General features: G+C 33.7%; 1 protein-coding gene across 2 annotated transcripts; it reads right to left on the bottom strand.

The window, feature by feature from the left end:
• Nucleotides 1–300: 300 nt before the first annotated feature.
• On the bottom strand, nucleotides 301–6,733 carry LOC124837763 (putative oxidoreductase At1g06690, chloroplastic). Of its 2 annotated transcripts, none has more exons than XM_088116804.1 (10): nucleotides 6,183–6,733; nucleotides 4,318–4,409; nucleotides 4,211–4,251; nucleotides 3,960–4,124; nucleotides 3,598–3,620; nucleotides 3,401–3,472; nucleotides 2,705–2,872; nucleotides 1,735–1,817; nucleotides 1,592–1,654; nucleotides 301–585 (listed from the first exon to the last, which is right to left on the bottom strand). In XM_088116804.1, the coding sequence occupies exons 1-10, from the start codon at nucleotides 6,400–6,402 to the stop codon at nucleotides 400–402; spliced, it is 1,113 nt and encodes a 370-aa protein (XP_087972930.1). In that variant the 5' UTR covers nucleotides 6,403–6,733; the 3' UTR covers nucleotides 301–399. The 2 variants fall into 2 exon arrangements, with proteins under 2 accessions (XP_087972930.1, XP_087972931.1); XM_088116805.1 differs by having other exon boundaries at nucleotides 4,318–4,405; nucleotides 6,183–6,326.
• Between the last annotated feature and the right edge of the window lie 5,952 nt (nucleotides 6,734–12,685).

Raw genomic sequence — 12,685 nt, 5'->3', positions numbered from 1 at the left:
ATTGAATACTGGTTTCGAATTAAAGAGACTAAAGCCTAAAATAAATATATGCTTCTAATAATATATAGCTTATAATTGAATACATAAGAAATAAAAATAAAATAAAAGAAATTAACAAGATAAACTCCTTTTGATACTGGTTTCGAATTAAAGAGACTAAAGCCTAAAATAAATATATGCTTCTAATAATATATAGTTTATAATTGAATACATAAGAAATAAAAATAAAATAAAAGAAATTAAGTTAGGTGAAACCCCAAGTTAGTTTAAAAAATCATATTATGCATTTGGTAAAATAAGTAATCAACAAATAATCAGAGCTATATTGATAAACATATATGATTTTTACAGTTGATTTGGAAGGTGCATGCAGCAACCATTTTTGTGTTTAACAATATTCTAGAGGTTTTCTACTGGAAAACCAATGACAGGCTTAATTTCTGAAGCCAAACTACGCAGCTCAGCTACCTCTTCTTCAGTTAGTCTCCACCCAAGTGCACCTATGAATTCCTTAGCTTGTTCTTTTGTCTTGGCTCCAGGAATTGGCACAACATTGTCTTGTGCTACCAACCAGTTCAGTGATACCTGACAAATATCATTTCAAATGTTATAATAATTTTTAATTTTGAAAATCTCACATAGACCATATGAACGAATCATAATATATAAATGAAGTGAAAACTTTATTTTCTAAGCTAATTTTGTGAGATTGAAATAAATATAAACCCACTTGTTAGCCTATCTAAATCCCACACATTTGAGATGTGTTCATTCTTCATGATATTGGTTGAGTTGTTGAGAAGACAAAAGACTCGTGCTCTAATTTTCTATGTTAATCATTTATTTACTAAAGTGTCACATTGTTTCCTGTTTTCAAATATTTGTACAAGAAACACTGAAAATAACTTCGTTTGTTTTCTCTATTTCATGTATAACTCTTAGTAAGAAAAAAAAAGAGACTGAAAATAAGATGTCAATTAGTGAAAACAGAAAATAAAAGCAAAAGTAAGCGCCCCCTAAATTGTTTATGCATAAGTTTTAGATAAACAAATGAGTTTAATTTAGCATAGCTTTTAAAAAAGTTTATTCTAATTTATTTTTCTTATTTTCTTATCACATGATAAGTGTTTATGAAAAAATTATCTATATATACCAAATTCACAAATCATAAAGATCGAGTAGAAAAAATACACTTTGTTCGATAAGTTTCCAGGATTAGAGTTCTCTAGAACAAGAAAATGCATAAAGTTCAAAAAGGATAAATTAACTTCTTGAAAATCCCACGTTAACTAACAATAATGTGAATTTATAATATTTGGATGAAAATCTTATCTTATAAACCGATCAGATTGAATTAAGTTTAAAGTCTAACATAACCATTAATATGAACTAAAGTAGTTATAAACTAATCAAGAATGGTGCACCCGTTTTTAACTTCAAACCTTTTTAAGAGCAAGATCCTGATATTCAGGTTTGGTGGTAGCATGAAAAGTTAGTTCAAGTGTCTTTACTATTGCCAAAGTAGATAGAAAAATGGTGCAATATTTCAAATTGTTCAACTTATAGAATGAAATTGAAGAGCAGCATGAACCTGTGTAGGAGTTTTATCGTATTTCTCTCCTATTTCAGTAATCTTGTTTAGTAAAGGTTGGAGCTGAAACAAAAGTACACACATGAGAAAGTAAGTAATGTGGGTGAAAGTTATCAGATCTGAATATATCAGAAGAGAACTACCCTTGTTAGGAATTCAGGAGTATAAATTCTGCCTCGAGGCCCACTTGGTGGTTTATCAGGAGTATACTTTCCACTTAGAGCACCTGTTCAAGATAAGAATGTTGCATAATTTCAATGGACGGAGTTGGAATACAATTAGATAACAACCAGAAAACTTGTTTAAGGTAAGGATGTTTGGCATGAAGTATAAAGCATTTCACTGCATGGTGTCTGAATATTATTACAGATATGGTTTTTATCTTATGTATTATGCTTTTCAAATATTGTTCTGAAAGTAGGTTAACTCATACCAGTTTCAGTGTTTTTGCATGAGAAGGTTTACTCAGTCTGTCTGAGTTTTTTAAAACTGCAGTTTGAAAAAGGAAAATGTTTTTTTGACACCACTTGCACCAGTTGGCAACCCACTTTTAGGGATATTTTGCTCGTTAAAAAAGTTTACTTATGTATTTGTAAAGAAAGAACTACTACTACTAAGAGGATCTTGCTAAACCATGTGTTTAGAACTCTAACTAAGGCATGAAAACAAGAAAAAAATTAATACTTCTATTGAAAATCATACGAGAGTACATTGAATACATTTTCATTCATCTCAATACAAGCTTTCTACTTACAATTTCTCAACCAGTGCCCTAAGGAAACTGGTTAGCATTTGCCATAATTATAACAATAATAGTAATCATTCATGCAAAAGTTAGGCCAAGATGACAAAATCCCGGAAGAGGGGTGCTGCATTGTTTCAAGTATCAAAAGATCAAGTGCCTATGTTTCATGTCAGAGGTTTCCTTGTCTCAATATCAGTAAACCAAATTTTGTGCTATGTTCAAGTAACTAAACTTTTATAAGCAAGATTACAATTCATAAAAAATACTTTTCTTATGCTATGTGGTTATGGCAGATATGTTTAATGCAAAATTGGAAAAACATTATAAAAAGACATAGTAAAGATATACAAGAATGAAAAGGAGTTCACCCTGAGCAATTGGTGAATAAGCAATTATTGTAATCCCAAGTTCATCGCAGGCAGACTTTACACCATTTTCTTCAGGGGCACGGTAGATGAGGCTGTAGTTTACTTGGTTTGAAGCTAATGGAATACCTCTCTTCTTCAACTTCTCATAAGCCTCACGGAGTCTCTTTTCTAATTATATTGAAAAATAGATGTTAACTATTTGTGCTGATAGAACTTGAACAGAACCAGCAGAATATCATTGTATTTTCAGAGATTCTGCTGCAAGTATTGTGTATACCAACAACAGTAACAGTGGCAGACTTGAACATAAATAGTAGAATCCAACCAATTATCAGATTCTCTAAAGATTCCTCCTTTGATACGCCTTAATAATCATCAATGTAACTAAGTGCTTACTAACAAAGTGAAATGCTAGAAATACACTTTCCAACACCTTATGTATACACAATCTCTTATTGGTTAAAATTCATTGCAAACTATAAAATCAGAAGAGATGATCATTGAATAAGTCCTGAGACCGCCACAAATTTCTTTGATCTATAATACATTCTAGCTAATTATCTATATTATATCTAACATTCTTCCTACAATATTAAGATGTCATAGGTTAAGAGATTGCCCATTTTACAGTAGAAGTGTCAAATGATTTTGCACAATATTTAAGACTTCACACATATAATAGCCATAAAGATTTACCATTATAGTTTGAAACTCCAACAGCCTTCACAAGTCCCTTTTCAACAGCATCTCCTAGACCATCAATATACCCTGAAAGGTAAAATAATTGAGGAACTAAGCATTCTCTTAATCTGATCATAAGTAAAGATACATACGGTTCCAAAAGCCTTATTAAATGACTGGTTCAATGAAAAAATTTTGATACGCTGTGCAACCTTCATTTCCCCAAACTCCAGGCCTGAAAAGCAGGAAATATATTATCAACAAAAGGTTTTGGATAAAAACTGAGGATATTACACTTATACTCTTGAGATTTTTTCAAATTACAAAGACCCCAGTTCTCTTAAAATTTTATACAAACTTATCCTATGTTTTAAGAACATTACTTTTGCCACACTTTTCTTACATTACAGATGCACCTTAAGTTGTAAAAAGATTACAGCTAAACATCATTATAAGGGAGAACATGTAATGATGAAACTAATAGGGAGTGGAAGTGTAATTTGAAAAAATCTCAATGAATGTCATTGTAATATACTCAAATTAATATCATTAGACAGGCTCATCAAATACTGACCAATGAAGCTGATAAAGATCCACTGAAGTCAGTCCTAATCGACAAAGGGAATCGTTAAGAGCCTTGAGAACACTTTGACGGCCGAATCTCCATGGCAGTGCAGCAAACTTGGTTGCAACAGCAACCTCAACATCTGGATCCTTTTCTTTTCTTTCCTTAATATATCTTTAGATAACAAACAAATGGAACCACCAATGTGAACCTTTCATAATTGCAAACTGGTTATGAAAATCATGTAAGCTCATTCATACCTTCCAAGAAGAACCTCAGAGTTTATGGCTCCTAAAGCAAGCTGAAAAGAAGAACATCTTTGGTGAATTTAGACTCATCAAAGAATTCTAGAAAAATGAACACTCACCCCAGAGCCATAGACTTCAGCAGTGTCGAAAAAGGTTAGACCTCCATCAATACTGGCATTGAAAGCATCTCTAGCAGCCTTTTCATTCCTATCTACAATCACCACATAGCCAAAATGAATACATTCTAATCTAACTTCATTCATTTAAAAACCTATTTCAATCCATTCAACTCAAAACACCATATACATTATCTGATAGAAAAGGCCTCTTCATTGTGTCTCAAATCTGCAACTTTTATACATTATAGTCAAATGACATCTTGAGTAGAAATTAGAAAGAATTTTTTAAGATAAAAAACAAATAAAAGTCTAACAGAAACACAAACAAGTAAAAGCTTTGTAATAAAATCAGTTCCCAAGATTAACTAAAAAGTTTGTTACATTAACTACCAATAATATTAACATTAATTTGGAATATCTATATTTCCATCTATTGAATAATACTGATGCAAAACACATCTTGACCTTTTTCCAACAATAGAACTATTGATAAATAGCCAAATATATGGGGGAACACACCTTTAAAATTTAGCTAATAAGAAGGAGAACCAATCACTTAAATATATGGGCACCCATAATACCAAGTTCCTATCACCCTCTTTATCCCTTTTTTACTTATTTTCTTCACTTTCAGTTTGTCAGCATATCAAACTCCAGTGGTAGATATAAGCTCAACACAAAGTAAGAGAGATTGATTACAAGCAATTAATTTGGTATTATCAGTCTCAGCATTAAAGAACTTGGACAAGGGTGTTTTCTGAACTGAAATGTTTCATTTTCTAGCTCCTGTTGTTTTAGGTTAGACCCAATATTATTGGGGATGATTTGCTTGAACTATGAAATCATGTGTTTGAATTCTTTACAGGTCAATTCTTACTTTCACATTCACTTCTCTCAAATTTTTGCTTTAGTACTTATTGCTTATCACCTAGACCTTAATGATATAAACACTTGCTATAACACTAATATATGTTTTCAAGCGAGTGATCTTCTTCCACAATCCTTATCACTCTCACAAGCCAATTTTACCACAGTAGCCCATATATTAATGCAGATAAACGTGAAAAATATTACAATAACGTCATTAACATGGGATTCCAATTCTTTCCCATCACACCTCCTTATTAGACAACTTCCGAAAATTATGGTACAGAAGCTGTACACCTAAAACTGGTTTCAGACAGCAAATAATGTGACACTCTCAGGTTTTAACCAACAAAGAAAGCAACAATCCTCAAATTGCTGTCAACTTCCCCACCCCCACCAAATGGATAGGAATTGTTGCATATTCCAACAATTATGCTTCAAAAACAGTTGACAATTTAACTTCAACATTGAAAGCTATTTTCCTAACATGTGCAACTCACAGCCTCCATCATTGACCATTAATAGAAATAAAAAAAGAAGGCTTAAATAATTTGTTTTCCTTAAAATACCACAATGATTTTAATGTCTCTGCAATGACTGTGTATAAAATTCCAGACTATTAATCAATAAGGAATTATAATAAATATCACTTTCAAGATCATTATCTCAAAAGTTAACAACATTTTCATACAAGACAATGTAAATAGCCCGTACACTTGATGTTAATACTTTTTACTCTTTGTGAAGGGAATATAACTTTGGTTAAGTAAGTTGTTGCAAACTCGTTTATATATGTTTACTTCTCACATTAAAATAAATCCTCTTAACTCTTTAGTATTTACTACATATGGTTTTACTGGGACATAAATTATACCTTTTTGTTAGATATAAAGATTTAAAAAGCATAAAATTTTATCAGAGATTAAAACTAAAAATTGTGATATTTTCAAGAAAGATATCCCCCAAATAAAAAGAAAAAGTGGAAAAAGGAAAGTTACCATTCCATTCCAAATCGTTCCAGTAAGTGGTATCACCCCAAGACCAAGCTCCAATTCCTAACCTTGTGACCTTCAAATCAGAGTTACCCAAATTCACCTTTTCCTCCGTCACTGTATTAAGAGTAGAAGAACCCTCTGAAGCAGCAGCAGTAGCTCTTATTCTGTGAACTCTTGAGTGACACATCACAGCAAAACAACTACTGCTAATATGAAGGGCCATGTGAACAAAAAACCAGTTCAAGTCCAAAACTGGGTCTGTGGCTATGAAATTAAAAACGCAAAAAATCAAGTCTTTTATTGAAGTTCAAAAGTATACAACTTTTAACACAAGATTTCAACAAATATGATATCAGGGTGACAACTATGAATCTAAACGTTCCTTGGAAATTGACGGGGGCAAAACACAAAATTACGTGAAGAGCATAAGAAAATTTTGCAACATTTGTTGAAATGAAATGAAGAAAGTGAAAAATTGAGGATTCTTGTTTGTAGAAGAATGGTGGGGATGAAATGATACACGTCATTGCAATCCATTGGACGCAGAACCGTTGAAGAGATCACTTGTGGACCCATTTTCATATTTTGTACTTTCAATTATCAGAATTCTAAATGGTGCCCGCCTATTTATAGTTTTTTTCCCTTTAAATAATATAAAAAAGAGTTTCAATTTTTGTTAGCTTTCAAAATAATCTTAATTTTTTTTAAATGTTCAATTTACTCCTAAACATAGTAACTTTTATTCAATTAAGTCCTTTTTCCAAACGCCTTTTAAATCATTAGCGGTAAAATGTTCAATTGTGCAATCAGTGAATGACATGTCATTTAACTGCTGACTTGCTTTGACTGAAACATGACGCAGTCAATGAGAGACTTCCACGTGGCAGCCCCTCCACCACCCACAAATTTAGGATTTCTGAATGCAAGGGGAAAAGGCTTCCTTCCGCCTGCACCACGAGAGGAAAACTGAACGGGTTTCGAAATATAGGAGCGTCGCGATTCGAATCTATCTTGTGGTTTCTTGTCTGCGATTTGGTTTCTTTGGTTTCTTTCTACTTGCAGGTTCGAAGAGCAACTTCGTGATGGCTAGAGAAGATGAAGATTGATGGAGAATGGCGCTTTTGTGGCGGCAATTCTGTTCCAATTGGCTTTTTCATTCTTTGTATTTCCTTTTGTAGGTTGAAGACTTGATGGAGAAGATGAGCTCGTGCTTGGCTCGCTATCTCGTTGCAGCGGTCATGGTTGTCACGACAAGATGTTGATGGCAATTCATGATGGAGGAAAGGGAAGATGGTCATGGTGGTGTTTTTGGGTGGTTGTTGGACGGAGAAGATGAACAACAGTGGTGGTGACGCGACCATCTAGTTAGGGTTTCGAAATTTTTGATGATGGAGGTGCGAAGATGGTGGCTGGTCGTGAGCGTGGCGGCGACGGTTATGGTTATGTGGTGGCTAGGGTTTCTGTGTAAGGAGAAATTAGGGTTTTTAGAGGTAGGAGATGATGTGACATGTCAAGGGTGATGTGTCACTGATTGCACAATTGTACATTTGGCCGTTAACGATTTAAACGGCGTTTGCAAAAAGGATTAAATTGAACACAAATTACTCTTAATTTTCCAAAATTGCAGAGAAGTCCCAAAAATTTCCTTTATTTACACTTTAGCCCCTCCTTTCTTTTCCAAAATTGCTCAGAAGCCCTTTAGTTGACAAAAGTTAATTTGTTTGACCAAGGAAGACTTATTGACCAGATTTGACTCAAGGTGGATGCGACCAATGAGGGAATGCCACATGCCACGTGGTAACCCCTTTCTCACCCAAACTAGGGTTTCAAATTGAGATTGAACAACAAAGGTGCTATCGCGCGACTATAGCAGCTCGAGGCAGGATTCTTTAATCTAATGGCACGAGGAAGAGGAAAGGTGTGATGGTTGTGTGATTCTGGATATAGATTTCTTGATTTCTCTTCTTGTAGGTGCAAGGCTCACGAAGGAAAAGATGAACTCGTGATTCGTGAAGACGCGAAGTTGGATCGTGAGGACGGTTTCACGATGTTGTTCGAAGGTTGAAGGAGAAGGCGTGTTGTTTATGGGGTTTTCTCCTGCAGGTTTAATGGAGAATTAGGGGTTTCTAGAGATCGCGAAGAAGGATTTTCTGGGTGCACGTTTTTCATGGCACAATGGTTGTGTGTGATGGTAGAGGCTGATGCGCAAATTGGTTTTTTGCTTTTCACGAATTTGGTGTAGGTATTTAATGTAGGTCTTTGATGCATTCTTAGGTCTCTCCTACTACAACATTGCCTCTACCTTGGGCGGATCCATGGATATCCCATGAGTTAATATCACATGTCCTAAGAATTACACCTTTCCCATTTAAAAGTCATATTTGGACAGTTAGGCATTGATAAGTCCTAAATTTAAATGAATTTTAAGATAATTTTGACACCTATCTTATTTTTATTTGTTTAGATTATGATTGATGCACCCTTATTTAGTTTGCTTTGCAATTCTTGATATCAATAGAGAGTCAAAGTGGAAAAATAAAGAAAATGGATGAAATTTAAGCTATTTTGGGCAAAACTAATATTGGTGTAGTTTAGCAGCAGAGTTGGAACTTGAGCCACACAAGCAAACCCATTGACAACAAAAACGTTAAGCACTAAACATGAGGCTAAACCATTAAGACTTATTCTTAAAGAATTTATCTCAAGGGTTGGAGCACCAGAGGATAAGGCTTAGGCCATAAGAGAAAACCCTTATGAGGAGAAAACCTTAAGCACCTACCTTTGGAAAGATATGAAATGTAACTTTTACAACTTGAGCCTAAAATTTGAACCTTAATCTCTAAGAAAGATGATATGGAAAGGTATGGAATAAAACCTTTGCGGCTCAAGCACCAAAGTTGGAGCTAAGAACCACCCTGGACAATTTATAAACACATAACTCATGTCCTTATTTTAGGCATTGAGTGGAGGATCAAATATGTACTAGAAGAGTAAGAATAGGTTTGTGAGGCTCAAGAGAGATTCTTTATTGTAAATCTTATGTCTAGATGCTCTTGGGATTGCATTGCAATTCTATGAGTACCTAAACTCTCTCATATCGAGGTTGGATATAATCAATTTTAACTCTCTGTACTTCTACTTCTTGGATATTTATTTATGGTTTTATTCAATCTATTTGTGAATTAATAAATGCTTGTTAGTTGATGAACTGATTATTCATCGTATTTCATTTGGTTGTGATTAAGTAGGAACTAGTTTGAAGTTGTGGTCCAACTAATTCTCCTACTGTTTTTAGATGCTATGAATAGATCTAAGGCTCTAGTTGGTTACAGAGTAAAGATCTTAATACAAGTGATTCATCCAAACAATCACTAAGGGATTATACTAATGTTTGATGAACTTAGGCTTTAGGTGCTACGAATGAGCCTATAGTTGTATTTAAAGAGCACTCCCAAGACAAGGAAGGATTTGTGTAAGTACATAGACAAGATCAATAGTAGTGCAGTGGAAGAGCATGAGATGAAATCCACTCATATCATCTACTTCACTCAATCTATATAATATATACTACTATCAATTTTTCCAAATGTAGAAACCCAAAAACAAACTACCAATATGCTTTCTAGATCTCCGTGGATACGATATCCTCAATTCGATTATAATACAAATGGCTTGGTGCACTCACGAATAGGTCATATAGGTAGATAAATCTTGTAAAACTTGATATTCTGTGATATTGAGGATTATGGGACTTAAGCCTAGTGAACATAAAAATCACAACCCAACTTTACCCCCATCAAGCCATGAAGAATCCTTCACCTAGAAGTAATCTAAGGAAGGCTCCAACCTAGAAACACATAACTTAAGCCATAAAGGAAACCCACCTTAGGAGGAAACCTCACGGTTGGAGCCATGGAAGCCACCGCTGAAGTCACACTATCAGAAGTCTATAAAAAAAAGATTTTACCCCTATTTTATAAAACTTTTTGGAGAGCTCTTTGGAGAACTTTTGAGAGGCTCTTTTAGAGAGATTTAGAGAGAGACTTTAGAAAGTATTCTCACACACTTCCTTTGTATTTTAAAGAACATTATTAGAGGATTAGGAGGTGGACTTTCTTCCATGTATTAACTTCATTCCATCCATTATGAGAAGATAAATCTCTTAAGTGTTTAAGTGAGATGTAAAATACTTTGAAATTCTCTTGTATTTGATAATATTTTTATTTATGAATGTTTGCTTTTGATCACATGTTTGCCAATTGATTTATGCTTGTTGTTGGATGAACTGGTCACTCATCTTATTTCACTTGCTTGGGATTTAGCATAAAGTAGTTTCAAGTTGTGGTCTAATCAATTCTCTTGTATGCTTTTATATGATAGGAATAAATCCAAGGTTGAAGTACTGATCTTAATGCAGGTGATCTATTCAAGCAGTCATTGACGAATCATACTGAAGTTTGGTGATCCTAGGCTTTAGGTGCCAAGAATTCACCCAGAGTTACATTTAAAGAGAACTACCAAGACTTGGTTATTTGCAGCGTAACTTCAACATAGTTTAATTTTCTAAAAGTCACTCATTTGTAATCTAAACTATTGTCCAACATTTTTTACTCTATTTGCATAAAACAAATATGGTTTATACATATTGTTGAGATTGTTGATAAGGGGTGCACAGGTTTAGCTGAACCCACAATCTTTGTGATGTGTGTCTTTGATGATGACAACACATAGTTAATAAAAACACATGTATATGTATTGTGTTCTATGTGTAATATGCTTACTCTGAGATTTAATACAAGTATAACTGCGAAAATATTGTGTTGTTTGTTGCATACTATTGTGTTGGAAATGTGATTATATCTTAGTATGCATAATATGTATTTTGAAATGGAAAAACCACATGCACCAAGCATATATGCATGACTTAATTGATTCCAATGATGGGTTAATCAATTAAGGTCATCAGACAGCTTAAGCTTTAAACTATGGCAAAACATGTTTTAAATCGATTACGTTAGTGGTTAAATCGTTTAAAACTCGTGGGTTTGCACAAATCTTTTCAAGTATGCTGTGATGGATTTTTAGAAGAAAAGTTTTAAAAAATATACTAAGTGTTAAAACTTAATCGATTACACACATGTTGTATTCAATTAAGTTTCTTAAATATTTGAAAACTATTTCATTACTTGACATAATGGTCACAACGGTCATATTTTTAAATATGTTGACCAGACATTAATTGCAAATCGATTACCTTAATTGTGCATTCAATTAATGACTTTGACTATTGTTAATTTGTTATAACTGAGATGAAATCGATTAGATTAATAGCATAATCGATTTAAATGCGTCTGATTTGACCTATGCTATATATAGACTCATGATTTGAAAATCTGTAAGGAGAAGAAGAATTGATTTTAACACTTTCATATCTATTTTAGATAAATGCTTTGAAGTTTTACAGAGGAGAAAAACACTCCAAGAAACAAGAACTATCGTGGTGAACAAGACTTGATGTTTTCTTGAGAAGTTGGATTGATTGATTCAAACTGTCTGATCATTTTGCACAGCAGAGGTGCATACTGTTGGATCAGGAAGCTCTTGTAAATGTTTTAGTGTTTTTGTTTCCCTATGGTGCATATTGTTGGATCAGAGTTTGAATCTTCTTCTCCCTAACTCTCTGCATTTAATCGATTGCATAATACCTGTGTTCAAGTGTGAGAAACGAAACACATCTTTTTTAACACATCATAATCATTATTATTTATTTATCGACGATCAAATTAGTTGGAGCATTGTGTTTCCTGCCAAATCCCTATGGATACGACACTTGATATATTATTGGTATATTTGCTTGATATGTTGACACCCATCAAGTTTTTGGTGCGGCTGCCAGGGATTTGTGTAAAAAAAAATCTTTGTTTAAACCATATTGATCATTGTATAATTTTGTATGAATATATAGTAAAGACAACTCCTGAAGCAGTTGCAACAATAGATAGGGCAAACAACTTGACTCGTTGATATAAAATATTTCATTCAAAGGGATGTAGGAAACAATCAAAGGTGGTTGCTTGGAGATTACTCACAATGTCATTTGTGGTAAAAGAAGGTATTAATTGTTCTAGGCCACAAAATCTCTAAACGAGGTATTTAAGTTAATGGTTCAAAGGTGGAGGTCATTTACAAACTTCCTCCACCTATTAATGTTAAAGGAGTATGAAACCTCCTAGGCCATGATGGTCTATAGAAGGTTAATACACAACTTTGAAAAAGTTGCCAAACCTTTGAGTAAGTTACTGGTCATGGAAACCAAATTCAATTTTGATGAAAACTGTCTCACGACTTTTTGAGTAGCTCAAGCGCAAGTTAAGCTCTACACCAGTTATTACATCACTAGACTAGAACTTCAACTTTGAAATGATGTGTGATGCAAGTGATCATGCTAGGTGTTATTTTGGGGGCAAGGAAAAGAGAACAAATTTCATGTAGTTTATTATGCAAGC

The sequence above is a fragment of the Vigna umbellata genome, chromosome 5, assembly GCF_029865625.1.
Source record: "Vigna umbellata cultivar VRB3 chromosome 5, Vumbellata_1.0, whole genome shotgun sequence".
Lineage (NCBI taxonomy): Eukaryota > Viridiplantae > Streptophyta > Magnoliopsida > Fabales > Fabaceae > Vigna > Vigna umbellata.
This window is presented reverse-complemented; position numbering and strand designations above follow the sequence as displayed.